General features: G+C 38.9%; 2 protein-coding genes and 1 long non-coding RNA gene across 4 annotated transcripts in view; 2 read left to right on the plus strand and 1 right to left on the minus strand.

Moving 5' to 3' along the window:
* The window catches only part of NBN (nibrin), a 35986-nt gene extending 27206 nt beyond the window's left edge, over nucleotides 1–8780 (minus strand). The window contains exons 1-4 of one of the 2 annotated variants that reach the window (XM_079143780.1): nucleotides 8478–8769; nucleotides 3983–4116; nucleotides 1997–2145; nucleotides 1423–1582 (exon numbers count right to left, since the gene is read on the minus strand). In XM_079143780.1, coding sequence (XP_078999906.1) covers nucleotides 1423–1582; nucleotides 1997–2145; nucleotides 3983–4116; nucleotides 8478–8514 — 480 coding nt within the window. In that variant the 5' untranslated portion in view covers nucleotides 8515–8769. Of the gene's footprint in view, nucleotides 1–1422; nucleotides 1583–1996; nucleotides 2146–3982; nucleotides 4117–8477 lie in introns of both variants that reach the window. The other variant, XM_079143781.1, reaches the window with a different exon arrangement.
* Nucleotides 8781–13831: 5051 nt separating this feature from the next.
* Nucleotides 13832–18022, plus strand: LOC306663612. The gene is made up of 3 exons (XR_013764486.1): nucleotides 13832–14163; nucleotides 14352–14451; nucleotides 17550–18022. It is a non-coding gene; the product is annotated as an uncharacterized lncRNA (long non-coding RNA).
* Nucleotides 18023–20195: 2173 nt separating this feature from the next.
* The window catches only part of DECR1 (2,4-dienoyl-CoA reductase 1), a 39694-nt gene continuing 33195 nt past the window's right edge, over nucleotides 20196–26694 (plus strand). Inside the window, exon 1 of the mRNA XM_079143815.1 lies at nucleotides 20196–20352. Within this exon, the coding sequence (XP_078999941.1) occupies nucleotides 20284–20352 (69 nt within the window). The 5' untranslated portion in view covers nucleotides 20196–20283. The remainder of the gene's footprint in view (nucleotides 20353–26694) is intronic.

Raw genomic sequence — 26694 nt, forward strand, 5'->3', positions numbered from 1 at the left:
TAGCCATATGGCCATAATGTTTAGGTCTGTCATGAACTCAGTACAATTTCTTAAGACAGTCTAGCTACCTTTGATCTGTTTTACACCTACCAAGCCAGTGTAATGATTATCTATTCCATTTCCCTAAGTACCTTACTATCTTTATGGGGATTTCCTGAAGCCCTTACTCAAATATTCCAAACAGTGTAAAAGTATATTCTTACTATAAATTAATAAATAGACATTCTGATTTATGAATCTACTACCTGTGGGTTTATCAGCATGAATTAGTACTATGGAGGCTATTCATTTGCTGAATATGTGAATCAATCTCATAAACTTGCAAAGATGAAAAATTCCTGATGAGATAACCCCAAATCAAGGTACAAGTTTAACTTGAGGTTCAATCTAAGCTGCAAGTCTTTTTCTATGACACTTCTTTAGAGTAATGCTTATATTTTATTAATTATATTAAACATTAAAATATTTCTGAATCATCTCTATATAGATATTAACCTAAAACAACCCCACATATCTACAGTTAACCTGTTTAAAAGGAGACAAATCACCTCCCAATGCCATTCTTCAATTAGATTTAGATACAAACAAATCTGAGGAAGATGCAAAATCTGAAAACATACCAAAATATATTTCTGTTTTAATATATAAGCAGCATCTTCTGAAGGTACATATCTACATATCTTTAGGTTGTGAAGATTCACTAGTGTACAACTACACAAGAACTTAAAAGTCCTTGTGATTAGGGCCTTAAATCAAATAAATACTGAATAAGAGAGCTTTGAACCACAAAATGGTATCAGAAACTGGAGGAAGACAACTTGAGAGAAGAGACATGACATGCTCATTTTGAAGACTGGCAGGCAGCTGATCACTAGTCTTTTTGCTTCTAGACTGAGAGCACAAACTATGCACTCCATTAAACTTTATGGTGAAAGGATAACAACAAATCCTTTCTGAAAATGCTAAATCAAAATCTGCAGTCTAATTTTATGTGCTTCTGCTTATCTCAGATAATAAACACATTACTCAAAAACCATTTGGACCTAAATAAAGCCAGGGGGTAGAAATACATAAATCTATGACTAACAGTTTTGATAATCTCAAAGCAAATCTTTTTAAAAGTCTGCATAAAAGTCTGCATATAGGCCAGGTATGGTGGCACATACCTATAATCCCAGCATCTTGGGAGGCTGAGGCAGTAGGGTAGCAAGTTCAAAGCTTCAGTAACTTAGCAAGGCCCTAAGCTATGTAGCAAGACACTGTCTCAAAATTAAAAAAATAAAAAACAGATGTGGATGTGGCTCAGTGGTAAAGTGACTCTGGGTTCAACTCCTGGTATCACGAAAAAAAAAAAAAAAAAAAAGCTTAGTAGGTGAGTAAGCTTAAGTTTACAGAACTTAATTTTAACATAAGAAGACCTACTTTAATGGTAACTTTAACTGATATCATAACAAGGTGAGTACATTCTTCTGTCCAGTTGTTTACAGTAAGTCCTCCAAGATGCAATATAGCTTGATTTAAAGCAGTTTTCCCAGAGACATCTAAACAAGAAGAGCATGCAACCAAAGGCTCATATTCTACTCTGTAAATGAAAATAAGTTATAAAAAGTTCTATTATTATAGTTATAAACATGACAATTTTTAGTGATTTAAACTTTTAAGTCACATCACATTTTTATGTACCATTAAACTTTCTAACCTATGAAATTATCACTTCCTAAGTCTTGAGTTCCAATGAAGATAAAACAATGATCAAAGTTAACATTATACTTTCACCTATGTCAAGCAACTGAACTCCCATTAAGGCTCTGAGTCCACATAATCTGACATTCACTCTTGTCACTATGATTGACAAATGCATAACTACATGGGTTCACCACTGTGATATATAGACAGACTGTTTTTAATTCATTATCCATAAATATTCTCATCTTTTAGAACTAGATTGGTGTGAAATAAAACTGTTCATTTTAATATCAAATTTAAAACTTCTCACCTGAATTTACTTTCAAATACTCCAAAGGTAACTCTATCCCCTGTCTTCAAAGTTTGAGAAAGGCCATTCTGCATTTTTTCTTCATTAATAAAGGTACCATACTTAGAATTATCTTTTATTGTTAATGTAGGGATTTCATCTGTTTGACTCTGAAAAAAAAATTAACAAATAATTTATAGTCTTTTACTACTCAGTAATTCAATTTTCAGGAAAAAGCATTTCAAAAGATAAATAATTTTTTGAATAGGAAAAAGCTAAGTAGACAATATAGTTTAAGGCTGTCTTCAGGGAATGATCACTCAAGTAGTAATTAAAAATTTCTTAAAGAAATTTCTTAAACCCAGAATTACTCCTTTTAGAACATATATTGTCTTTTTCTTTTTTAAATCAGTGAATTTATATTGATAATCATAAATTACAGGATTTTCCTGACTCCCTGATTTCACACATTTTATAAGTTTTTGCTTTGGGCCAGTCTGTTTCATGTATAACATGTTTCAATCTGAAAAAAATTCTCTTTTTTTACATTATCAAAATAACATTGTAAAAATTGGTTCAATGAGAATAAAGAGTTTAGCTAGAGTTTCTGACTTATAGTAATAATTTTTCTTTTTCTGTAGGAATTTCAATAATAATGTTTCTGAATATCTAAAAGAATAGTAACAAAACCAAAATATCACAGAATGAACCCAGGTTTTGCTAAATGTGGTCACTGCTCAAAATAATAGATCATCTTTTTTAGTAACACAAGCATTATCATGAGCACACATATTTATATACATTTCTCTTATACACTTCTACCCATGCTTGTGATTAAAATAAATAACCTCAAAGCTATTCAAAGGAGCTGTGTGGCATACTTTAAGTGAAAATTTATTTTATATGGGAAATGCTTGTGTGTATAGGGGGAGTCATGAAAGTCCAATCATTCACTGCTCTATTCCTAGACTTGGCACAATGACTGATACAATTACCCACTCAATAAATGTGTGATTCTCTGGACCTGGAGTGCATCCCAAAGGCCCATATGTTCAAGGCTCAGTTGTCAGCCTGTTCCTCCTCTGGGAGATGGTGGAACCTTTAAAAGTGAGCCTGGAGGAAGGAAATGTGCCCCTGAAGAAGATAATGGAACCCTGGCCGTTCCTCTTTGTGCTTTCAGGCTGCCATGAAGATGAGCAGTTTCCTCCACCAAGAACTCCTACCATAATATCCTGTGCTGTGACAGGCCCACAGCAACATGGCAAGGTGACCATGGACTCAAACTATGAACCAAAATAAATCTTCTTCCCTTTAGGTTGTGTGTTAGTATTTCTCTGATAAGTGGATGATGATACATAATGGGGGGGGCGGCAGGGGGAGCGGGGGGAGGAGGTAAGGGAAGAATGGAAGAAAGGTGGACTTTGTAGAAGGAAATGTGGGGTGGGGAGGGGCCGGGGGGGGAGGGAAGATAATAGAATGAGACAAACATCATTACCCTATGTACATGTATGATTATGCAAATGGTATGACTCTAGTTCGTGTACAACCAGAGAATGATAGTTGTACCCCATTTGTGTACACTGAATCAAAACAAAACAAAGAAGAAAAAATGTAAAAGAAAAGAAAAGAAAAAATATAAACATGTCCTACTTCCTCTGAGTTTCTAAATCACTAAAAGAAAGAGTAAGTTATTAACAGAGAAACTTCAAATTTTGAAACAAATATCACTGGTACCACTGCCAATTATAAGGTTGTTTTAAAATTTTATTTATATATATTTTTTGTAGTGCTGCTAATTAAATATAAGACCTCACACATGCTAGGCAAGTGCTCGGCCACTGAGCAACACCCCAACCCCAATTATAAGTATTTAATTTTGTTAACATTAAAAAAAAATCCAGTTCTATGAAAAAGAAAGGTTCAAATGAACTCTCATTTGCACCAAGATAATCTTTTGTGATTTCAGTTGCCTTACTGCAAATTAATGAAATAAAATTAGTAACATACCAGGTTGGTTACAGAAAAGTTAGCTGTTAACACAGCATGATTCCGACTGATTGACTGATCCTCTTCAATTAAAATGGCACAGTTTTTTCTTCCAATAATGTACTCAACACCAGTCAAAAGTCTGTATGGTTCTCCTAAGCAAAAAAAAAAAAAAAAAAAGTAAATTGAAGGTACACATGTATAAATACACATAAATACATATGTATACATGTATACAGAAAATGTGATGTCAAATATTTAAATAAAACTTTTGTGGTTTAAATGTTAATCAACTTTGTTTATATCAAACTTGTGTTTTCTAATAAAGTCTCACAGAAGGACACAAAATATATTACCTAAATAAATGAAAGGCTATATCATTTTTCTAAAGGGAAAACAATATCAAAAGAAGTCAATTTCTTCTAATTAAATTGTAAATTTAATATATTACCAAAAAAAATCATATATTGTGTTTGGAACTCAATGAGAAGGATTTAAAAATTCACTGGGAAAGTACATCTAAAAGTAGTCAAGAAAAATCGGAATAATATTACAGGGACTTGCCCCATCAGATGGCAAAGTGTGCTATAAAGCCATAGTAATTAAAAAGTCTAAAAGTTACAATTCATCCCTAGCAAGAAGAATGAAGCAAGAGGCACCACACTACCAGACCTTAAACTATACCACAGAACAACAGTAACAAAAACAGCATGGTACTGGCACCAAAATACACATGTAGATCAATGGTACAGAACAGAAGACAGAGATAAACTCGCATAAATAGTTATCTCCTACTAGACAAAGGCACCAAAAACGTATATTGGAGAAAAGACAGCCTCTTCAACAAATGGTACTGGGAAAACTGGAAATTCATATGTAACAAAATGAAATTAAAATCTCTCTAACCATGCACAAAAATCAACTCAAAGTGGATCAAAGACTTAGCGCACTAGAACAGAGACCCTGCACCTAACAAAAGAAAAAGTAGGCCTAAATCTTCAACATGTCAGCTTAGGACCTGACTTCTTTACCAAGACTCCTGAAGCACAAGAAGTAAAATTAAGAATCAATAAATGGGATGGATTCAAACTCAAAAGCTTCTTCTCAGTCAAGGAAACAATCAATAACGTGAAGAGGGAGCCTACAGAATGGGAAAAAATCTCTACCACCACACATTTCAGATAGAGTACTAATCTCCAGGATACATTAAGAACTCAAAACCAAAAAACCAAATAACCCAATCAATAAATGGGCTAAGGATCTTCACAGAAGAAATAAAATCAATCAACAAATGAAAAAACATTCATCATCTCTTGGAATTAGAGAAATGCAATGATTTGCATTCTGACTCCAGTCAGAAAGGCAATTATCAAGAATACAAGCAACAATAAATGTTTTCAAGGATGTGGGGAAAAAGGTACACTCATACATTGCTGGTGGGACTGCAAATTAGTGCAGTCACGCTGGAAAGCGGTATGGAGATTCCTCAGAAAACTTGGAATGGAACCACTATTTGAATGTTATTCCGCTTGTCGGTTTATTCCCAGGGAACTTAAAAATCGACATAAAACAGTGAGGCAGGCACATCAATGTTTACAGCAGCTCAATTCCCAATAGCTCAACTAAGGAACCACTTAGATGACCTTGAACAGATGAATGAATAAAGAAACTGTGGTACATATACATAATGGAATATCACTCAGCCTTAAAGAAGAGTGAAATTATGGCATAAGCTGTTAAATGGATGGAACTAAAGAATATCATGCTAAGTGAAATAAGCCAATCCCAAAAAAAACCAAAGGCCGAATGTTTTCTCTGATAAGTGGATGCTGATCCATAGTGGGGGGTGGGTAGGGAAGAATGAAGGAACTTTAGATTAAGCAGAGGGGAGTGAGGGCAGGGGTAGGGCGGTGGGGATGTAAAACCAATTAGAACAAAAAAATTTAAAAAAAGATTTGGATCCTGACATTAGTTAAGAGAGATCCCACTCTCTACTTGTACATACCTTTTGTATTTTAAGTTGTGCATTTAATTTACAACGTTTAGATATAAATTGTACAAACTAAGAAAAAAAAAAAAAAGAAAGTTATAATCCAGCTATACAACTCCTGGTGAAGTCAGCAAGCAAGAGATACCTGCATATCGATGTTCATTGTGGCACTGTTCACAAAAGCCAAGATAGGAAATCAGCCTAGGTGCCCACCAATAAATGAATTAAAAAAAATATATGGTATATATACAGAATGAAATTCATTCAGTCATAAAAAAGACTGGAATGCCATTTGCAGGAAAACGAATAGAAATGGAGGTTTTCCTATTAAGTGAAATTAGCCAGACACAGAAAAATTAAGTACTACATGTTTTTAAAACGGGGGAAAAAAAAAAAAAAGACCTGAAAATAGAAAATGGACTGTCAGGGAAGGGGAAGGAGACTGGAGGGTACTAAAGAGGGCGGATATAATCAAAGCATCACGTGTAGCCAGGTGTGGTGTACACCTGTAACCCCAGCAACTCAGGAGGCCTAACCAGGAGGATCACAAGTTTGTGAGGCCCACCTGGGCAACTAAGTGTATTTAAAAAAAAAAAAAAGGCTGGGAATGTAGCTCAGTGGTAAAGTACCTGTGAGTTCCATCCCCAGTACCACCAAAAAAAAAAAAAAAAAAACAACAAATCCCAAAATAATAAATGTACATATGGAAGTGATACAGCGAAACCCATTAATTTGCAATTAATATAATTGAATAATTAGAAAGCATTCAAACATAAACCAATAAATAAAAGGTATTAAATGGGTTAGGAATAAGTAATATAGATCAAGATAATAAAGTCTGGATGGGATTCAGATGCATATTTTGGGGACTTCTGTTTTTAGGTTAAAGGTAGCATCAGTGGGAAAAGGTTATTAGTTTTAAAAACATGTTGTAAATCACAAATTGCTGAAGGATATATGTTGGAATTTAGCTTAGAAGTAGGGGATTCCATTACCACAATGGTAGGATGATTGGAGCAGATGCTAGACATTTGGAAAAGAGCCCAGGAAAGCCCTGATCTCCATTCTAATAAGTAATTTGGACTATATATCCTGTTAATCACAGATTCATAATCTGGACAGTTTCAAGAAAAAAACTTTGTGTTGGTTTACCACACAACACAATAATGGAGCAGGGGACTGGTCCACAGCTTGCATTAGATTATGAGAAGAGGTTATGACCCTCCAAATGTAAATAGTGAACCACAACCTTAGTATCAGTCTATTAGAGTGTCTGCAGCTGATCAGACCAAGGTTACATGTCTCATCACACTATGCCCAAATGAGGCAAGTGCTGAGGTGGAACTAATCAAGCTGTTTTGTATGTCACTTCCATGTTCTGTCTATAAATGTTGCCTGGCCCAGATGTTGGGTGGAGCCCTCTGAACATTTACTGGTTGAGGGTTATGCTTGATCCACAAATTCTTATTTCCTCACACTCTGCTCAACTTAATTTGTTCCAAGTTTCTGTCTTTGTTTCAGCAGTGCTAGCGTCTGGCACATGCTAGGGAAGCATCCTATCACTTTAGGTTTCCCTACACTGTCCTGACTGGTCTCAAAACTTTTCCTGCCTGGGCCTCCAAGTAGCTGGGATTACAGGAATGCACCCGAGGCCCTGGCTGGCTGATGTTCTCCTTATAACATACCTATAGGAAAACAGTCAGGTTTCTTTAAATGAACGGAATTCTAATTTGCCCATCAACACAAAATTTGTGTTCTACCTTCACAGTGCTCCAAGCCACAGGGATGCCCTTTTCTTTGCATTTCTGTAGTATTTAATCTTCACATTCCTATACATTGTCAACTCTTCACTGATCATTTTTTTTTCCCCCCCAATCATATGTAAACTTTCCGAGGGCAAGACCCAATTATAGGTACTGGCTTAATCTTCCATCAATGAATAACTACACACTGGAGGCAACCAGTTAACTTATGATGAAAAGTCTCTACTGCTGGAAGTGCAGGAAAGTGTGTGGATGGGTGGGTGGGGTTCAACTTTTTCCACTGCACAGATATTATTTGGGTAAGGTCTGAAACAAATCTGAAAGCAAGCTTTCCTGTTTGCCATGTGGTTCAAAAAAAAAAAAAAAAAGAAAAGAAAAGAAAAGAAAGAAAGAAACGCTATGTCCCAGACAGATAGCTTCATTGTCAGGCTGCAGTCTGGCTTTGGTAGTTTGCTGGTGGTGTGTGTCCAAAAGACCAGGCTCCCAACAGGTAGGCGGCCGGGGCTGGCTCCCGCAGCCCGTGTGAGCCGGGCCGGCTGCAGTCTGGCGCTGGAACGAGTCACCGCACAGCCCCGGAAGAAAACACGGACGGTGTCCTCACGCAAACTCCCGACTTTCGCATCCCGCTAGCACAGAATCCCAGGGCGGGTATATGGGCAGCGCCGGAAGGTAATGAGAGCGGACCGGAAGTGTTGCTCTCCACACTCCCAGCAGCGGCGGCTCTGAAGAAAACCGGCCCCCTACCTTTCCCTTCCACCCTTACCTGGGGCAGGGCCCGCAGCGGGAACCAGCTTCCACATGGGTCCGGCTCCTCAGGACCCGGGCGGACCACCGGCCGCGTCGCAGGGGATAGCCGACGTGCACGCGGTCCCAGCGCCTGCAATGCGCGGGAACCCGAGGACGTGCGCGCTCCCGGCAGCCGCGCAAGCCCGTTGGAAACCGAGGGATGAGGTGGGAATACGATTGAGCGCTAGGGCGCCACCTGGTGGTAAGAAAAGGAGCAGCGCGTTATGAATTGAAGGGTGTTGCATTAAGAGAACGAAAGCCGTATTTTATTTTAAGGTGTTCATAAAATATATCTACTTTTTCTGATTGTGAAAGGAAATAAATTTAAAAATTAGCCTTAAATCAATTTGAGGAAATCGTCTGATTAAATACACTAACTGATCATGCATTTGCAATGTCTTAAGTTACGGCTGTTCCTTTGTATCAGTCCTAATGATGCTAACAATGATGAAGATAAGGATTTCACCTCAAAGTCAACTCATTACATTAAATATTTTCCAACTTTAAATAAACTTTTCTATTTCATCAGGTTACACTCTCATCTCATCCCTTTCTAAGTACTGGCCAGACTACTTTCCATTTCCAACTGTCCTCTTATTAGCCCAGTATTCCTCAGGAGGACACCGCTCACCTCTTGCATATTGCCAAATAAACACCCGAAGTCACACTTTTGACCATATAATTTCTAGTTGACAAAAGTGGATTGTAACAGAAAATAAAAATATATTACTTTAAAAAAGCTTGGATTACCAGTCTGTGTTAGTTACCAACGTGAATGCAGAAATCCTAACACAAGATTAGCAAATTGAATCAAGTGGTATTATAAAAAAAATAACCATAGCCAGGTGGGGTATATTCCAGAAACAGAAGGGTGGGTTAACACTAGAGGAAAAAAAAAATCAATCTAATTCACCAGAATAATTTCTTTATAAAGGAGAAAAATCTTACCACCATCTTAATAGATACAGAAAAAGCATTTAATAAAATTCAAAACTCATTCATGACAAAAGCTCTCTGCAAAATAAGAATAGAAGGATCATTCTTGATCTGACAAAGGACATCTACAAAAAAAGTACAGCTTATACTTAAGATAAATTATTGATCATTTTCCCTTAACATCAGGAATGAAATAAGAATCTCTCTGTTCTCTCTTTCTCTCTTTTTTTTTTTTTTTTGCAGTACTAGGGTTTGAACCCAGGACCTTGTGCTTATAAGGCAAGCACTCTACCAACTAAGCTATATCCCCAGACTGATGTCTTCTTAATTTTCTTTTTTTGCTACTGGGGATTGAATTTAGGATTTTTTTGAGAGGGGCTCTTACCAAGTTGCTAAGGCTGGCCTTGAAAACATGTTATTGAATGTTCTAACCAATAATAAAAAAGAAAAACAAAACAGACTAGAAAGGAAGAAACAACACTGTCATTATTCACAAATGATGTGACTGAGTACACTGGAAATCTAGAAGAATCTGTTGACAAATTATTTGAATTGAATTTAATAAGGTCATTGGATATAATGTGTAACTTTATTGAATAAATATAAAATAGGTGATTATAATTGCACCAAAATCAATTACTTAGTAGTAAATCGATGATGAGATGTCATACAAAACAGGATTGTCTACAAAACATGATAGAAGTGTTTTGGATTATTTCAGGTTTGGGGATATTTGCATATATATAATGAGATATCCAGGGGATGAAACTGAAGTCAAAACATGAGATTTATTTATCTTTCATATACATTATACACATAGCCTGAAGGTAATTTTATATGATATTTATTTTTAATTTTATTATTGTTGTTATTATTATTATCATTATTTTGTTACAGGGGATTGAACCCAAGCCTTCCATGTCTTGAGTACATGCTGTGCTACTGAGAAATATCCTCAGCTTAAATAATTTTTTTTATGAAACAAAGTTTCATGGTATGGAATTTTCCACTTGTGGCTTCATGTCAGCATTTAAAAAGTTTTGGTTTGGAGCATTTAGGATTTTGTAAATATTTTCTGTTACTTGGGATCAGTACATATTCACAGGATTTAGTATAGGTTCAAGTTATAACAAACAGATATATAGGTGTATATCTAGGAATCTTATTGGAATTACTTATGCTAATTGAATGTGAATACTTTCATAGTAGACTATGCTTTCTGACAAAGTTGGGACAGAACATTTTCCTCATACCAGTTATCTCAAACCACTTATGTGAAGTTATGTTGCTCTGCTTCTGTAAGACTTTTTTCTCTGTTTCTTTCATCCTTTTGTCTATACTGAAGATTGAACCTGGGAGCTTTACCACTGAGCTATACCCTCAGTCCTTTTTCTTTTTTATTTTGAGACAGGGTCTCACTAAGTTGCTGTATGTTTTGCTAAATTGCCCAAGCTGGTCTCGAGCTTGCTTCTTCCTGTCTTGGCCTCACAGGTTGTGGGGAAGTATAAGTGTGTGCTACTATGCCCAGCTGCTTCCATAAGACTTCACATAGTGTACAGTGGTCCTAATTGGGGTTATTACCTGGTCCAGTTGCAGTACTGTTTTTTTTTTTTCTCTAAAAATGATTTCTTTAGAGCAAAATAACTACCATTCCTCTATATTATTTTTTATTTACTTTGTTGATGGTGCAATTTTAGAGGCTCCCTATTGGCCATTTTGACAGCTTTTACATCATAGGCAAGCAACTGACGTGGGGTTGACTAATTAACAAGTAGGTTCATTTCTGTTATACTTTTGGAAACTAGGAAAATGACCATCAGAGAGGTTTGTGTGCCCCATGTACTCTGCTATATGCCACCATATGGGTAAGGACTTCACTATCTGACTCTTGTATACCTCTACTCTAACTGGTAGACATAATAGTATTTTGAGTTCTAACATATTGCTATGGTTTGCATGAGTGTTCCCCAGAAGTCCATATGTGAAGGCTTGGTCCCCAAGGTGATGGTATTGTGAGGTGCTATGGACTTTTAAGAGGTAAGACCTAGTGGTAGGTCCTTAGGTTACTGGGAGCATATCCTTGAAAGGGATCGTGGGACCTGCGTATCTCTTTCTCTCTCTGTCTCTGCTTCCTGGCTGGAGAGGTGAGCAGTTACTCCAACATGTGTTCCCACTGTGATGTGCCACCCTTGACAGAGGCCCAGACCATGGGACTTGAGCCTCCAGAACTGTGTAACCCATGTACCACATTTCATTATAGTGATGCAAGGCTGACTAGTAGAGTATCAGTAATCATCATGTACAACAGTCCTCAAAATGAGCATTCTCTTTTCCTCAGCACATGTTTTCCCAAGTGAGTGGCCACAAGTCCCTTTGGGGGAACGAATGGGAGTACAAAGGGGGCAGAGGAAGTCTTCACCACATATTCTCGTCATGGTGTTGTGTAGGGTCTTTCTTCCCAGCAGCCCTGTCTCTTCTTCAGCCAATGGATTCTGGATGGGAAAACTGGTTCAGATCAGGAAATTGGGAGACTGACATTTTATTGAGATTGCTGCCCTTGGCCTTGTATCATTCATCCATGGTATCTTTTCACTCTTTAGATTGAGCATAACTATTGGCTTGCTTTTATCTTTCCTCCTAGGGATGCCATATCCTACTACCCATCTTTAAGCTCTCTCTGGGTCAAGAGACTCCACTCTTTCAATTTTCCACCAGTAGAGTTACTATGTCCCCCATCCATTTCAGCATATTACATACTTACATCTCTCATAGGCCAGGATCATTTCATGACTATCCTGTATACCTCCTGTTAGTATTACCTATCACGTATATGTCCATATCACTTGTCCATATTCACTGAGGACATTGTTACCTATGTAAGAGTTCTTTACTCTATCCCAGTTCCTGCCGTCTTTCTGAGTTAATCAGAAGCTATACGAGTAAAATCATTTTACACACTAGGTTTACATTTTTTTTCACTTTCTCAGCTCCTGTGACTTTCATCTGCAGACATGTACTGCCCTCTTGCATGGCCACACTCTAGAGCTTCACATCAGCAGAACCCTCACCTTTATTATCCTGCATTCTGACAGGAGCTTCGTGGTCTTTAGCTTATGTGCTCACTTCTATTATACCTGCTGCTTAATCTCTTCCAGGTCTCTGATTCCTCCACTGCCCAGGTTGTTAGTCTTCTTCTATCTTCCTTTCTTTCCAAGCTGGATACCAGGATCTTTAGTTTGATCATTTTTACTCTCACATGAGTTCTTGGTACTGAGCTGTAGCTCTCAGAGTGACTTTTACTCTCAGATCTTAGCTCTTGCTTTCAGCTCTACAACTCACTTATCTATGAGCCCTACCAAGCTCCCAACTCTGAGTCAATCCTACAAAAACCTTCCCTACAGAGGCAAAAAAATCTGTCCATCTCAGAAGATATGGAGTTAATGGAAACCCTAAATTCTAAAATTAGTTGTATTACCAACCAAAATTCTTTGGTGTGTTTTCCTGCTTTTAAGAAACCCATTCTCTATAACCCTGAAGAGTGATTTCAGACCTTTGCCAAACTCCTCAAATCTGGTCATCTTTTCCCTGTGGTATCATATCTAATTGAGGGAATCCATGTAAGAATAGCCTTGTAATTTCTGACCCTACTCCTCTGCTTTTAGTGTATATATATATGTTTTATATTATATACACACACACACACACACACACACACATATACATATGTATATAATGGCAAGACAAACTTCTTTTCTTTTAGAATCTTTACCCATATCTCATTCTTGCTTTCTTATCTCGGCTTCAGGATATGATTTGACTTTTTTTTGGTGGTACTGGGGATCAAACTCAGGGCCTTGTACTTGAGAGGCAAGCACTCTACCAGTTGAGCTATCTCCCCAGCCCCATGATTTGACTTTTTAGTTTAGAACTAATTTCTCCATTTGTACTTAAACCCGTCTTTTTTCATTTTTCTAGGGTTTTGATTTATCAGTTTCCTTTTCTCCTATTTAATCTTCATTTCCTCTCTCAGGTTCATTCATTTTTAAAACAATTTTTTTCTTTTTAAAATTATTTTTATTTGTCCTTCATTTTATCTTAAGAACATTTAAAAGACTCTCTTGCCATTCCCTCAAATTCTATTAACCCTGCCAAAAATGTTTAACTAAGATTAAGTGAAAGTATAGGTTTAATAGAACTAGGATTTACTTGTTTTCAAGATCACATAACCCTTAACTAAGAAAACTAGCTTTTATCTGTAAGTAGGATTACATAATAGTTGCCTTGTGGAATTATTGTAAGGGAAAATTAGATACTATGCTATGTGGTAGGTATAAAATATTAGGTTATTTTCCATTTTTTGAAGGTAGGCATGGTGTTTGAGATGTTTTTATGTACTTACTGTAAAATCATATTTATATCTCTAGCATTAAACATAGTGATGGATAAACTATCCATCATTAAAGTTTTTTTACCCTTCTTTCCATTTATTACATATGTTGGAACCATGAAGGACAGTGGGGTTTGGAGGAATGAGAACCATATGGAGAAAATGTGTTGATGAAAGTTGTATTTTCATGACTCTAGAAATTGATTATATCAATAAGTACTTTACTAGAATAAGTAGTTTAACTTCTGTGTGTTTTACTTGTTGTTATGGTTTTGATCTGGAACATCCCACAAAGGCTCACATGTTGAAGGCTTGGTCCCCAATGCAGCAATTTTCAGAGGTAAGGCTTTTGGGAAGTGGTTGGCTCATAAGGATGCTAACCTCATATTCATAGCAGAATGGGCTATTAGGATGTGGAGTTCAGTTGGAGGAATAGGTCACTGGGAATGTGCCTGCGAAGGGTATATTTTATCTCTGGATTTCTCTCTCTTTCTCTCTCCTGCATTCTGGATGCCATGACATGAACAGCTCTGCTCCACCATGCCCTCTCCACCATGATGCTCTGCCTTACTTACCACAAGTCCACAACAATGGGGCCAGCCAATCATGGACTGAAACCTCTGAAACTGTGAGTCAAAATAAATCTTTCCTATTTTAAACTGTTTATCTCAAGTATTTTGTCACAATGATGAAAAGCTGACTAACATACTTTTTTAACCTTTATATGTGAATATAATAGTGTGTGTGAGGTTAATCTATGTATAATTAATAGAATGAATTGAAACACTTTGAATCAGATTGGCCATAATTTATTTTTTAAAAAATCAAAAGACAAAAGACTGTAAAACCCCAAATTATGGAATGTAAGACCTGACTTTACAGAATAAGAATAAATAAGCCTATATAATGGGATCATGGGTAAGCCTCCCTTGAAGAAGTCATTCAAAAGCTAATTAATGAATGCAAAGTACTTTGAAAATCATAGAAATAATCATCTAAAATGTGTAAATTAGATGAAATATTCAAACACAGAGATACATAAGACATGTCAGTTATTTTATCTTAACAGCATTTCAATGACCTCCTTAGTACCATACCAGGTGGCCTATAATATTTCTGCCAAATCAAGTTTATTTGCAAAATCACAGATTTTTAGAATTTCTAGTGATTGTAAAGTAATTCACACTATTTTTCCTAATTTTGAGGAAAATATAACTGATAAAAGTTTATTTGCCCAATAGCAAAATGCCAATTTGTAGCAGAGTCATGACAACAAGATAGCCAGATGAACTGCTTCTCAGTGCAGCTATGAACCCCAGAGCCCATACTGGACAGAGTAGTTGAAGCTCTACTCTGGAGCAATCCCTGGGTGTACAGCCTAGAGTCAATGCTGGGTCAAAAACCAGAGAGAGGAACATTATCAACTTTAGTTTCTTTCTTCATGCACAGATTCAGACTTCTAAAAATGCCAGTGGGCACATGTCTGGAACTTCCCACCAGAAGTAAGCATGGCTCTTCCTTTCAGGTTGGCCCTCTAATGTTCTTTAGTAATGAGAAACCAGTCAAAGAATTACTCAGTCACTTTACTCCCTGTGCAAAACAAGGCTAAGCAACCCTCCAGCCATTTCTGGAAGATACGATTCTTCATCCTCCTGGCAGTACAGGACATTGTAATTAAACAGCTTAGGACTGGGCACCAGGAGTTTTGCCCAGAGCTCGCTGCTATTAGGGCAATATAATTAAAGACAAAATCTCTACCACTCCAGACAACCTTTCCACAAAGTTAGAAGAGAAAGGAAACTGTTTTACTATTGAGTAAGTGTCAGACCATGCAGGCAATCTGCTGAAGAGATTGCAAAGACATAACAAAAGCTTAGCCTTCTACAGCCAAGCAGAAACAACATCTTCATACATGTTCTTGTGATAAATAATAACTAATGCTCAAGAGGACTTGGCAGCAACACTTGTTACATAGTTCATAGTAAATTTACTTGGTAATTGGGATGGTAGCTAACTGGTTCAATCCAAAGGAAAAATAAACTTATCATATCTTACTGACAGAAAATAGGTTTGCAGCTTGGAGTCAGAACCGTCAAATATTAGGTTCCTACCTATAAGGTCTTCCTTGAGGATTCTTCCTTGTGGATTACATTTCAAACGGATGGCTTTTACATCCCTGAGAAAGACATTGCTGGGTTACTAGCAAGAGGCTTACTTAGCCTTTTTTAAAAAAAGATTTTACATACATTCGAAGACAAAGAATTTATAATGACAATTTGTGTTAGTCAGCTTTTCATCACTGTAACAAAATACCTGAGATAAACAACTTATGAGGAGCAAAGGCTTATTTTGGCCCATAGTTTCAGAGGTTTCAGATCATGGTCACTTGGCCCTGTTCCTTTGGGCCTGTAATGCCATGGTATTATAGAGGAAGCACATAGTAGAGGAGGCCTATTCACCTCATAGCATCCAGGAAGTAAAAGAGAAAGAGAGAGATAAGTTCCAGAGTCCCAATATCCCTTTCAAGGCATGTTCCCAATAACTTAACTTCCTCCCACAAGGCCCCACCTCCTAAAAGTTCTACAATGTTCCAGTAATGCCAAAGGCTAGGGACCAAGCCTTTAATACATGGGCCTTTAGAAGATATTTAAGATCCAAACCATAGCACAAGTTTTACAAAATGCAATAACTTAAAAAAAAAAAAAAAAGTCCTGTACCCTTAGTGTCCCCAGGGAATGGTTCCAGGATCCCCATGGATGCCAAACTCCATAGATGTTCAAGTCCCTTATATAAATGATGGCACTGGGGTATAGCTCAGTGATAGAGCCCTTGCCTAATGAGCATGAGGCCCTGGATAAAAGTAAATAAACAATTAGCATATTTGTGTATAACCTCTATACATCCTCCTTTATACTTTAAATCATCTCCAAGTTACTTATAATACCAAGTGAAATGTAAATGCTGTGTAAATAGTTGTAATACTGTATTGTTAGGGAACACTAAAGAAAAAAGTTGGTATGTTTGATACAATTTTCTTTTTCTGAATATTTTTGATTTGTGGTTGGTTGAACTCCAAAATTCAGAACCTGTGGGTATGAAGGGGCCATTTGTAAATGCTCTAAGAAAAGGGATTAGGGGAACCTCTTCCTTTATTTTCAACAGGGAGAATTAAGACTTTTTTTTTTTTTTTTTTTTTGGGTACTAGGGATTGAACCCAGGGGTGCTTTATCACTGAGCTACATCTTCAGTCCTTTTTATTATTTTTATTTTGAGATGCGAGTCTCACTAAGTTGCTTAGAAGCTTGCTGAATCACTGAGACTGGCCTGGGAATTTACCTCCTGCCTCAGCTTATTGAGTTGCTGGGATTATAGATGTGTGCCACTTTGTGGCTAGCCTCATATTCTTTTTAGTGTGTGTGCGAGTATGGGTATAGTTTAAATCTATAAATGTCCCCTGAAAAGCCCATATTTGGGAGACCAATACATTATGGTCCCCAAAACAATAAGGTTCAAAGGTGGGGGCAAGGATGAGAGCTGCAACCTCATCAATGGATTAATCCACTTTATGGATTGATAATTTGAATGCACTACTGAGTGGTGGCTGGAGTAAGAAGTAGATCTCTGGGGGCATTCCCTTGGGGATTATATTTTGTCCCTGGCTCCTCTCGCACACATGTTCTCTTCTTTCTCTCTTTCCCTGCGTCCTGGCTGCCTTGAACTAAGCAGTTTACTGAGCTCTGCCATGCTTTTCTGTCATGATGTTCTGCCTCACCTCAGGCCCTAAGCAATGGAATCAGTGGACCAAGAACTGTGACCTCTGAAACCATGAGTCCAAATAAACTTTTCCTCATCTAAGCTATTCTTGCATGTATTTTATTCACAGTGACAAAAAGCTAAGGAACCCAGGGTTTATTCGTGGTTAAATCCAGGGCCTCACACATGCTAGGCAAGTACTCTACCACTAAGCTGCATTCCCAGAACTTTTTTAAAAAATATTTTTTAGATGTCGATAGACCTTTATTTTATTCATTTATTTATATGTGGTACTGAGAATCAAACCCACTGTCGCACATGTGCCAGGCAAGCACTTTACCACTGAGCAACAACCCCAGCCCATACGTTCCCAGAACTTTTTACTTATTTATTTTATTTTGAGACAAGGGCAGCTAAGTTGCCCAGACTGGCCTTGGACTTGTGACCTTCCTACCTCAGCTTCCCAAGTAAGTTCTGTATTCTTAATTGTCTTTACATTGCCAGGCTGGGTAGAACAAATCACTCTTTTCTCAACCTCTTCCCCTGGGCCAGAAAAGTTGTGAGCCTTTGTCCAAATACATTTTTATAAACTGATTTTGGGTACTATATATCAGGTTTTATAAAAACTCTCTTAACAAATATCTTAAATAGTATTGTGAGTAATTATGAGGTACTAATGCTTTGACCAAGGCATTTGAAGGTTCTTCCCCCACCTTTTTTTTTTCCCATGAGATAGTATATTTTCTTGGTATATATACTATGTAGTATATAATCTTGTTAAATTTGCTCAATAGTTGTATGTAGCCTGTGATTCCATAAAAAAGAAACATTATTATAATAATGATGTCAGAGGTTCTCCTCTAGTTTTTGATTAACACTGGTCCACTCTTTATGTGTTTACTGGTTGTTGATGTGCTGGGCTCTGTTCTAAGTGTTTTAAATATATAATCTCACCTGTACCTAGGTAGAACTTCACGAGTGCTTAATATCTGCATTTCACAGATAAGGAACTCAGAGTGTATAACCTGTTAAACATTACACATCTCATGAGACATATAACTCACTTTGAACCTCAGCAGTACAGTACATGAACAGTCGCCAAGAGCAAGAACACTACAGTCAGACAGTTGGGCTCAGATTCCATCTGATTCCATAAGTTGAAAAATTTACCTAACTGCTCTCTGCCTTGGTTTCCCCAGTGTTGATAATAATAGTGTAAACTTCATGAATGCTTATGAGGATTAGTGAAACATACGTACAGGATGTTGAGCAGTTTGATACCCAAAAGAATTTTGAGAAATATTAGCCTTCATAAGTAATATAGCGCCAAGCACTAAGTTGGTTATATCCCATGGCTCCTACCTAATGGAAAGAATTTGTTGCTTCTGGAATGGCATTTTTCTTTCATGCTTCTAGTCTATTCCTTAGTAGCTCCTATGGATGCTACAAGTTTTCCTCTATTTTTATTTTCCCATGTTTAGAAAATGGCAACAATATCAATACTTATTCATTGGATAAATGTTTGTTGAAGGCTCACTATTGTGCTGAAGGGGGGATAAAAGAATGGTAAATTAACCCACCCTTCCGAAACTCCTTCCAAACTTACCTAGTAATACCCTGCTGTCAACTGGAAGCCTTACCATTAACATTAACAGTCAGCACATATTTTGAATGATTATGTTATATTCAGCAAAAAAACATGAAAGAACTTCAAGGGATCGCTTTTTACTGCAATATGTACTGCAGATCATCTAAAAGATGGTGACACCCAAGCTCACAGTAATAGCAAAAGGAAGTGGCTATGAAATGATTAACATAATATGTACTACAGTTAATTTTATGCATCTATGATTTAATGCTGAAGCTTGACCTTTTTTTACATTTCTATTGACTACAAATAGCACCATGTATGGTCCATGTTTGTGTGCCTTTTTTGACTTTAAAAAATAGATTCGTGCCTATTTTTTGATAGTACATAATAAAATAGACTTTGCTATATGTATCTAATGCATTCATGATATGTAAGTTTTATTTTTTTCAGTATTTCTATGATCCATGGATTGCGAGTTTTTTTCAAAATTTTCCAAACCTCAAAAATAGGGAAAAATTTGGGGGGAAGTAAACAGACCCTTGCCGTTCAAGCCCCTGTTCTTCCAGGATCTATCTACCTTTGTGTATCAGTTCCTGTGGGAGAAAAACTGTCCGGACGGTCCATGCCACACTGCATTTCGGCGATAGGCGGCGGTGTGTCCTGCAAATTAGCAGCAGCTTCTCCTTAGGAAAAGCGAAGCCTTGTTTTAAATCTGAGATACTGTTCCGCTGGTAGTTTGTGAGTTAGCGCGCCATCGACAATGGACTTAAACGCGCACTTAAGGAACAGACACAAATGACCGAGAAGGGTGTTGGCACTGGGTGGGCAAGGGGTGTATGTAGCGCGTTTCTGCAATTTTGCAGACCCTTGTTTGGCGCCGGTGTCCGTCCACCCACACTGGGAGCACCAGAACCTCTATGCCCGCTCTTCAAAACGCTCTGGGTCTAGGCAAGGGGGAAAAGTGGCCAAGAGGCCGCGAGATCGCGTCCGCGGCGGACCCGGGATGGCTGCCCGCACTCCCGCAGCCGCCAGCGCCCGGGCCCGGCCCCCGGAACTCGGTACTGCCGGGCCCGCCTGAAAGCCCCGGGGCCTTCCGGCCGGAGTGTCAGAGGTGACATGGCGTTACTGGGCCGCGTGTGTTTTGCTCGGGTGTCTCAGCTGCCCTGTGGCCTCGGCCCTCGGCGGGTAAGGCGGCGCCGGAGGGGCTGAGGGGCCGGCTGCTCCCCGCGAGCGCCCTGCTGGAGCCTTCCTCGGGGAGGCGGCGGGACGCGCGGAGCGGGGACCCCGGGCCCCAGGCGCAGGGCTGCGCGAGGAGCGTGGACGCGCAGCTGCCCGGGCCCAGCCGCGTGCACTGCGAGGAGCCGGGCGCGGGTCACAGTCCCCTTTCACCTAAGAAGGCCGGTGAGCGTAGGTGGATAGGGAGGCCCGCGGTCTTCCGTTTCCGCGATTCCTGCAAGTTTCGAAGTCGTGTGTAAATAGGCGGAAGGAGGTAGGAAAGGATACGTCACAGCTCCTCTGGTGAGACGGCCTTGTCGGGAATGGTCCCCAGAGGGAGCGCTGGTGTTTTCACGATCAGAAGTCTTCATTACCCCCTCCCCTCGTTCTGAAAATGAACCCAGACCCCGGCTCCTGCTAGGCAAGAACTCTGCTAAGATACCTTAATGTGTTAATTAACTCAGTCATTCATACAGCCCTTCAGAAGTTAAAAATACAGAGACGAATCTCCAGTCAAGGGACTTTTATTTGGATTGCAGTCCACACTGGGTAGCTGGTATGTCCAGAGAACCAAGAGGTTTTATTAGGACAGAGAAATAGCTATTTTGGAAGAAAGTTCATTGGCATCTTACCTACTTTTAGCAGCTGGCAGGCTAAAGGTGGTCTTAAGATCATAGCTGGCAGTTCTGTAGGTAGTTGCTAAGAAAAAAGAAGTCTTATAGAATCGGCAGTTTGTTTTCTTGGATTGGTTCTGTGATACAGTTCCTGGAGCAGGCATCTCTGAACAGAGGGTGTCCCTTTTTTTCCCGCTTCTCAGTCCGTTTTAGTGAATGTGACAGAAATGGCCCCACATTGTACAGTGAATTTTCACAAAGCAAATTCACGTAAAAATGAAACAAACAAAAAAATCAAAAGCTAAACTGTATATAGACCCCTTCCCAGGGTTAAATATGGGAGAGGTGCATCTCATGATGTAGAAAAGTTTATCTGTCAACTGTTAAAAAACCTTTCTTAAAAAATCAGTTTGAAAGAGTGGATAGCCATAGTGTTCTCTTTAGAAGAATATGGGCAGCATTGGTGCCAGTTACGAACACAGGAATGGGTATGGTGATTCTTTCAAGTCAGAGAACTTTTAAAATGAGATTTGTTCAGGACTAGGGAGGATTTTGTTGATACTGTTTCCTCTTCCTGTAAAAATAAAGTTATAGACTATTGTGGGGGGAAAAACAACCCCAAAACCAAAACTATTTTCTTACCCCACCAAGAACTGCCTCATTTGAAATCTACAACAGTCTGAGGTAAAAAAAGGTTCAGTTTTTGTTTTATTTTTCTGAACACAGATCATTAGTATTGTCATAATAAGGTCAGTTAGAACATATCCCACTTCCTCTGAAACAAGTAGACAACACAGTTTGAGAAGAAAAAAAAGAACTCATTTAAAAATTAATTGTGATTTATTTGCTAAATTCCTTTGCTTAAAAGAACTGGAAGTTTCGAGGTTTGAGGTTTTGAGGCCAGAGAGCCCACTGTTAATGTGGTTTTTCCCTCATTGGCACATGGAGGTTGGAGTTTTAATTCCTAGTAGAAGAAAAGTCTTCACATCTGTGAAGTGGGAGATTGTTCCAGGAACCTCATGTTTTTGAGGGCAAATACAAGTAGTTACAATTAAAACCCCTAATTTGAATATTTTGTTACTATAACCAAGAGAAATGTTTCCTGTGTCATAAGACCTATTTGTGAAATGGTATATTAAATTGTGCCTTTAGCTAGTGGGCTGAAATTCAGTACCATAAACATTTTTTGAGAGCAGTAAATGACCCTGTGCTATGTCCTGGAGATGAAATAATTAAAAAAATATGAATCCTGTTCTCAGTTGCTCTTGGTTCCCCTGAAGAAGACATTCGATCATTCAGTTTATCAGGAAATGCTAACTTTACATTTCTACTAAGTTTTGTGTATTCTTTGGTGGTCTTTGATTGAAAAGACAATTTTACCTTCAATGGGGAAAAACTTTCATTCATTTTTTTTTTTAATCCTTTTTCTTTTTGGTACCAGGGGTAAACTCAGGGCACTTAACCACTGAGCCACGTCCCCAGCCCTTTTTATGTTTTATTTTGAGAGAGGCTCTCAGTAAGTTGTTTAGGACCTCACTAAGTTGCTGAGGCTGGCTTTGAATTTGTGATCCTCCTGCCTCAGCCTCTTGAGCCTCTGGGATTATAAGCCACATTCATATTTTGAAGCTGCAAATAGTAGCTCTTGTTGGGCCTTGAAATCAATGTAGTAGCACAAAATATATTAAAATGTAAATTGAAATAAAGTAGGCAATATCAGAATTTGTGGTAAGGTTAAGTTTACTTTATGAAACTTTTTAAAGCTTTACCATTCTTTGTAGATTCATTAGTACTGACACACACTGCCATTCCAACCTAACATTCTAGAACATAAGCTCTATTACATCTGGTTTGGAGTAAACTCTTTACATATTTTTAAAATGTCTGAAAAATGAAAGTCTAGTGAGTCACCACCAGACATCTATAAACTGAAAGCCTGTACTCTGATATATACAGGCATGAAACCGTCTATAAGAGGCAGTGAAGGCTTCCTACAGGAGGGAAGCCTAGAACTGAATCAGGAATAGAATACAGGGCCTCAGAGGTCATCAAGCTGAGGATGTAGCTCAGTGATAGTGCACTTGTCCACCGTGTGTGAGGCTCTGGGTTCAATCCTTAGTATCACACAACATATACACACAGAAGAACAGCATGATTCTTTTTTGGAGTGTGACCTATTTTTTAAAATTCAAGTGTATGGGTATTGTGGAATTTGTGACATGTGAGGGCAAAAGTGAGACTGGTCAGGCTTCTGGGGGCCAGGATATTGTGTGCTTCCCTTATTTATGTAGCAAATTGAGCATTTACTGTGTGCTAGGCACTGTACCAGAGAGATAGGAGTGAGAAGAATCACTGATTGTTACATGCAAAAAACTTACAGTGTAATGACATCATGATATAATATGGTGCATGTTGGGGTGGATGTTGATTTTGGAGGTGATACAAAATAAGTAATCTCTTTTTTTTTTTTTTTTTAACTGAAAGACAAGAGTAAAGATTAAATCCTTAGTATTGCTTTTTTTAGGGCTTGTTTTGAGTTCCTTCTGGACCTTAACTGTTGACTGGACTTCCCACTCAGGAGGAGGGCAAAACTAGCTCTCTGAGGGCAGCTAGCTCCCAAGAGGGCGGATAGCTCTCATGCCCAGTGATTCTCTCAGAATTTGCCAGTCAGATAAACCATCTCTACAGGGATAGGATATCTAAGGAGGCAGAAAGGAGACTGGAGCCACATATCTGAACTACCTGTGAAAGAGAGACATGAAAACCAGATGTGGTGGTTTACATACATCTGTAATCCCAGTGACCTGGGAGGCTGTCAGGAGTATCACTAGTTCCAGGCAAGCTTTAATAATTTAGTGAGACCCTGTCTCAAAATCAGATTTTAAAAAGGGTTGGGGATGTAGCTCAATGATACAGCATTTGTCTAGCATGTGTGAGGCCCTTGGTTCAGTCCCCAGTGCTGAAAAAAAAAAAAAAAAAAAAAAGGTGGGGGTAAGGGAAATACCAGACCTTGGAGGAAGCATTTCCTATCCCTCCCTCACCCAGCATTGGAGAGCGTCTAGTTTTATGGGAGCATTGTTTTGGGTGCATATTTAAGCTGAGTCATGAAGAATGAAGAGGAGTCAGCCAGTGGGAGAGGTGTGAGAAAGTTCTATGTCAGACAGTGGGCTGTGTGAAGGCCCCAAATTAGAGGTTATCAGAAGAGTGGTCGTTAAAATATCACTAGTTGGTCTCATAACCCAGAACCTTATACAGAAACAGGCTGTGAGAGACAGCAGCCTGCTGGCCACATGAATGTATCAGAGTTTTGTTCTGAAGCCATGGAATTGGGGTTTAGAGTGGAGGCAGATAGTCAAACCTGAGTGATTGTCCTCAGCTGAGGAATGGCACTGGCTATGGGGAGACTTGAAGTGGAGGAATGTTTAGGAGATATGTTGAATGGTTGAAGGCAGGAGCTGGGGATAAAGATGGAAGATTGGAAGGGGCTGAGAAGGTGATATGATGCCATCACAGTTGCAAGCAGGAGGATGATTTCATTGGGTGGAACTTGAGAGAGGGAGATCAGAAGTCAAAACAAAAGTGATGAGAGGGCCTGAACTAGGGGCAGTGTTAAAGCTACTAAGGACTAAAATGATCTGGAATGATGGTTCAAATGTGTGGTATATGATGAAGTCCAGATCTCTGTCTTTGACTCCTGAGCTAAGGACCATGCCACTATTCAAGGGGGCATTTAAGGAGGAGTTGTGTGGAGGAGAGGAGTGATGTGAATCTTGAAATGTCAGCAGGCGCTGGGACTCCTGCTGGCTTATATATTCTGTCTGGGAGTGTCAGAGAGGGGGACAGAACTCTGGGTTTGAATGATGAAGTGGGAGTGATGGTGGGGAGTGATTCATGACAGATAGGGAGGTAGGAAACTGGTGGACCCCTGAGCACTTTCCCCCCGAGTATAAATTTCAAATAAGATGAGGCATGGGAGAAGGGCAAGAGCTAGGTCCTGACAATTTGGCACGCTCTGTGAAGCTGAGGAATCTGCACTTTATGCAACTCTTGAGAGCCATTGGAGAATACTAAGAAGAGAAGTAATGTGGTCACATTTTGAGTTCCCTGGAGACCAGCATTGTGGGTGGGTTGGGGTGAGCAGAGACTGGAGGCGGGAGACTATTAAAAGATGACACCAAGCTGGGTGCAGTGGCACACACCTGTAATCCCAGGGGATTGGGAGGCTGAGGCAGGAGGGTCTAGAGTTCAAAGCCAGCCTCAACAAAAGTGAGGTGCTAAACAACTCAGTGAGACCCTGTCTCTAAATAAAATACAAAATAGGGCTGGGATTGTGGCTCAGTGGTCGAGTTCAATCCCCAGTACCAAAAAAAAAAAAAAAAAAAAAAAAAAATGACATTGAGTAGGCCCTCAGTATTTGTGAATGGTGTGAGATATGGGCCTTTGCAATCAGGCAGTGGATAGAGAGGAAAGATACAGTGTCCTAAAAGCAGTGACAGATCTGTAAGCTTTCACAAAAACTCTGTTTTTTTTCTGTTTCAAAACTGGTTTAGGTCCTGCCTGCCTGCCTGCCTGCCTTCTGTCCTTCCTTAGAGTAGTGGTCTTTTACTGAATCGCTAAAATATCACTAGTTGGTCTCTTAACCCAGAACCTCATACAGAAACAGGATGACTCTTAGATCTTATTCATCAGTCTGCTGAACTGTTCGGGAACATAGATGCAGACCAGAACTTCTTGATATCGATATCCTTGTTTTTAACTCTTTGCTGAATCAAAGCAGCTGAATGTGAAACAAGTTCAGTGTCATTTCCTTCAAGGATTAACTCTTCTTTCTGGGCTTGTTATCTGAATAGGCACTACCTGTCCTTATCCGAACCCTAAGACTATTTTTTTACCCAAGCACTGAATAACAGTGCTGATGGAGAAATAAGCATACACAGGCCTCATCTTGTCGTGCCCAGAATCTCCCCCTGGATCATGTTCTGTATGTGGCTACAGACAGTGTGAACAGTAGCCAGTTCCTTTTTGTTTCTCCATCATTTGTCAACATGGTGTCTCTTTTCTTTCCAAGGAGATTGAGTTCTGTATTGATGTCCCTCTGGAGGGTTCTTTTAGGACTCTTCACAGTTAATACGTGTCTCTTCAGAGTGATTCTGCAGGCGGATTGCCGAAAGTGTTCTTCATTCTTATAGTAGGTGTGGCAAAGAGCCCAGTTTCAGCATTTCAAGTCTAGAACTCTATCCTCAGTCCTCCAATGTGGGTCTTCTCATGTCAATCCAGTCATTTTAGTTACACTGCCATCCTGGGCTCTTCTCTTATTACTTCTAGCCAGTTAGTATTTGGGTGCAAGCTAATTTATAGGTTCAGTGTGTGGAATGTGTTGTCTCTATTTTTAATGCTCCAATATCTCTCACCTAATTAATGCCTCCTGTCTGATGGGTCTCAATTCTTCTTCCTAGCTCAGTTAAATCTTAATCTTTCTAGAACATGAAGACAATGCAGAAGTAGCAGAGGTATTGAGGTAAAGTTGAGACAGGTAGAAAAAGTTTTGTCAATTGAATGGCCTTGACCTTTTCAGTGACCAAATAGACCACTTATTTATCCATTTTTAGAAAAACTAGGTCAAAGTATAAAGAGGTTGGACTTAAAGTAAGAAGAAAGATTTGAACCAGGCAATGTTAGGTGTAGTGATACTGATCACATC

This window comes from Sciurus vulgaris, assembly GCF_902686455.1.
Source record: "Sciurus vulgaris genome assembly, chromosome: 1".
In the NCBI taxonomy this organism is placed as follows: Eukaryota; Metazoa; Chordata; class Mammalia; order Rodentia; family Sciuridae; genus Sciurus; species Sciurus vulgaris.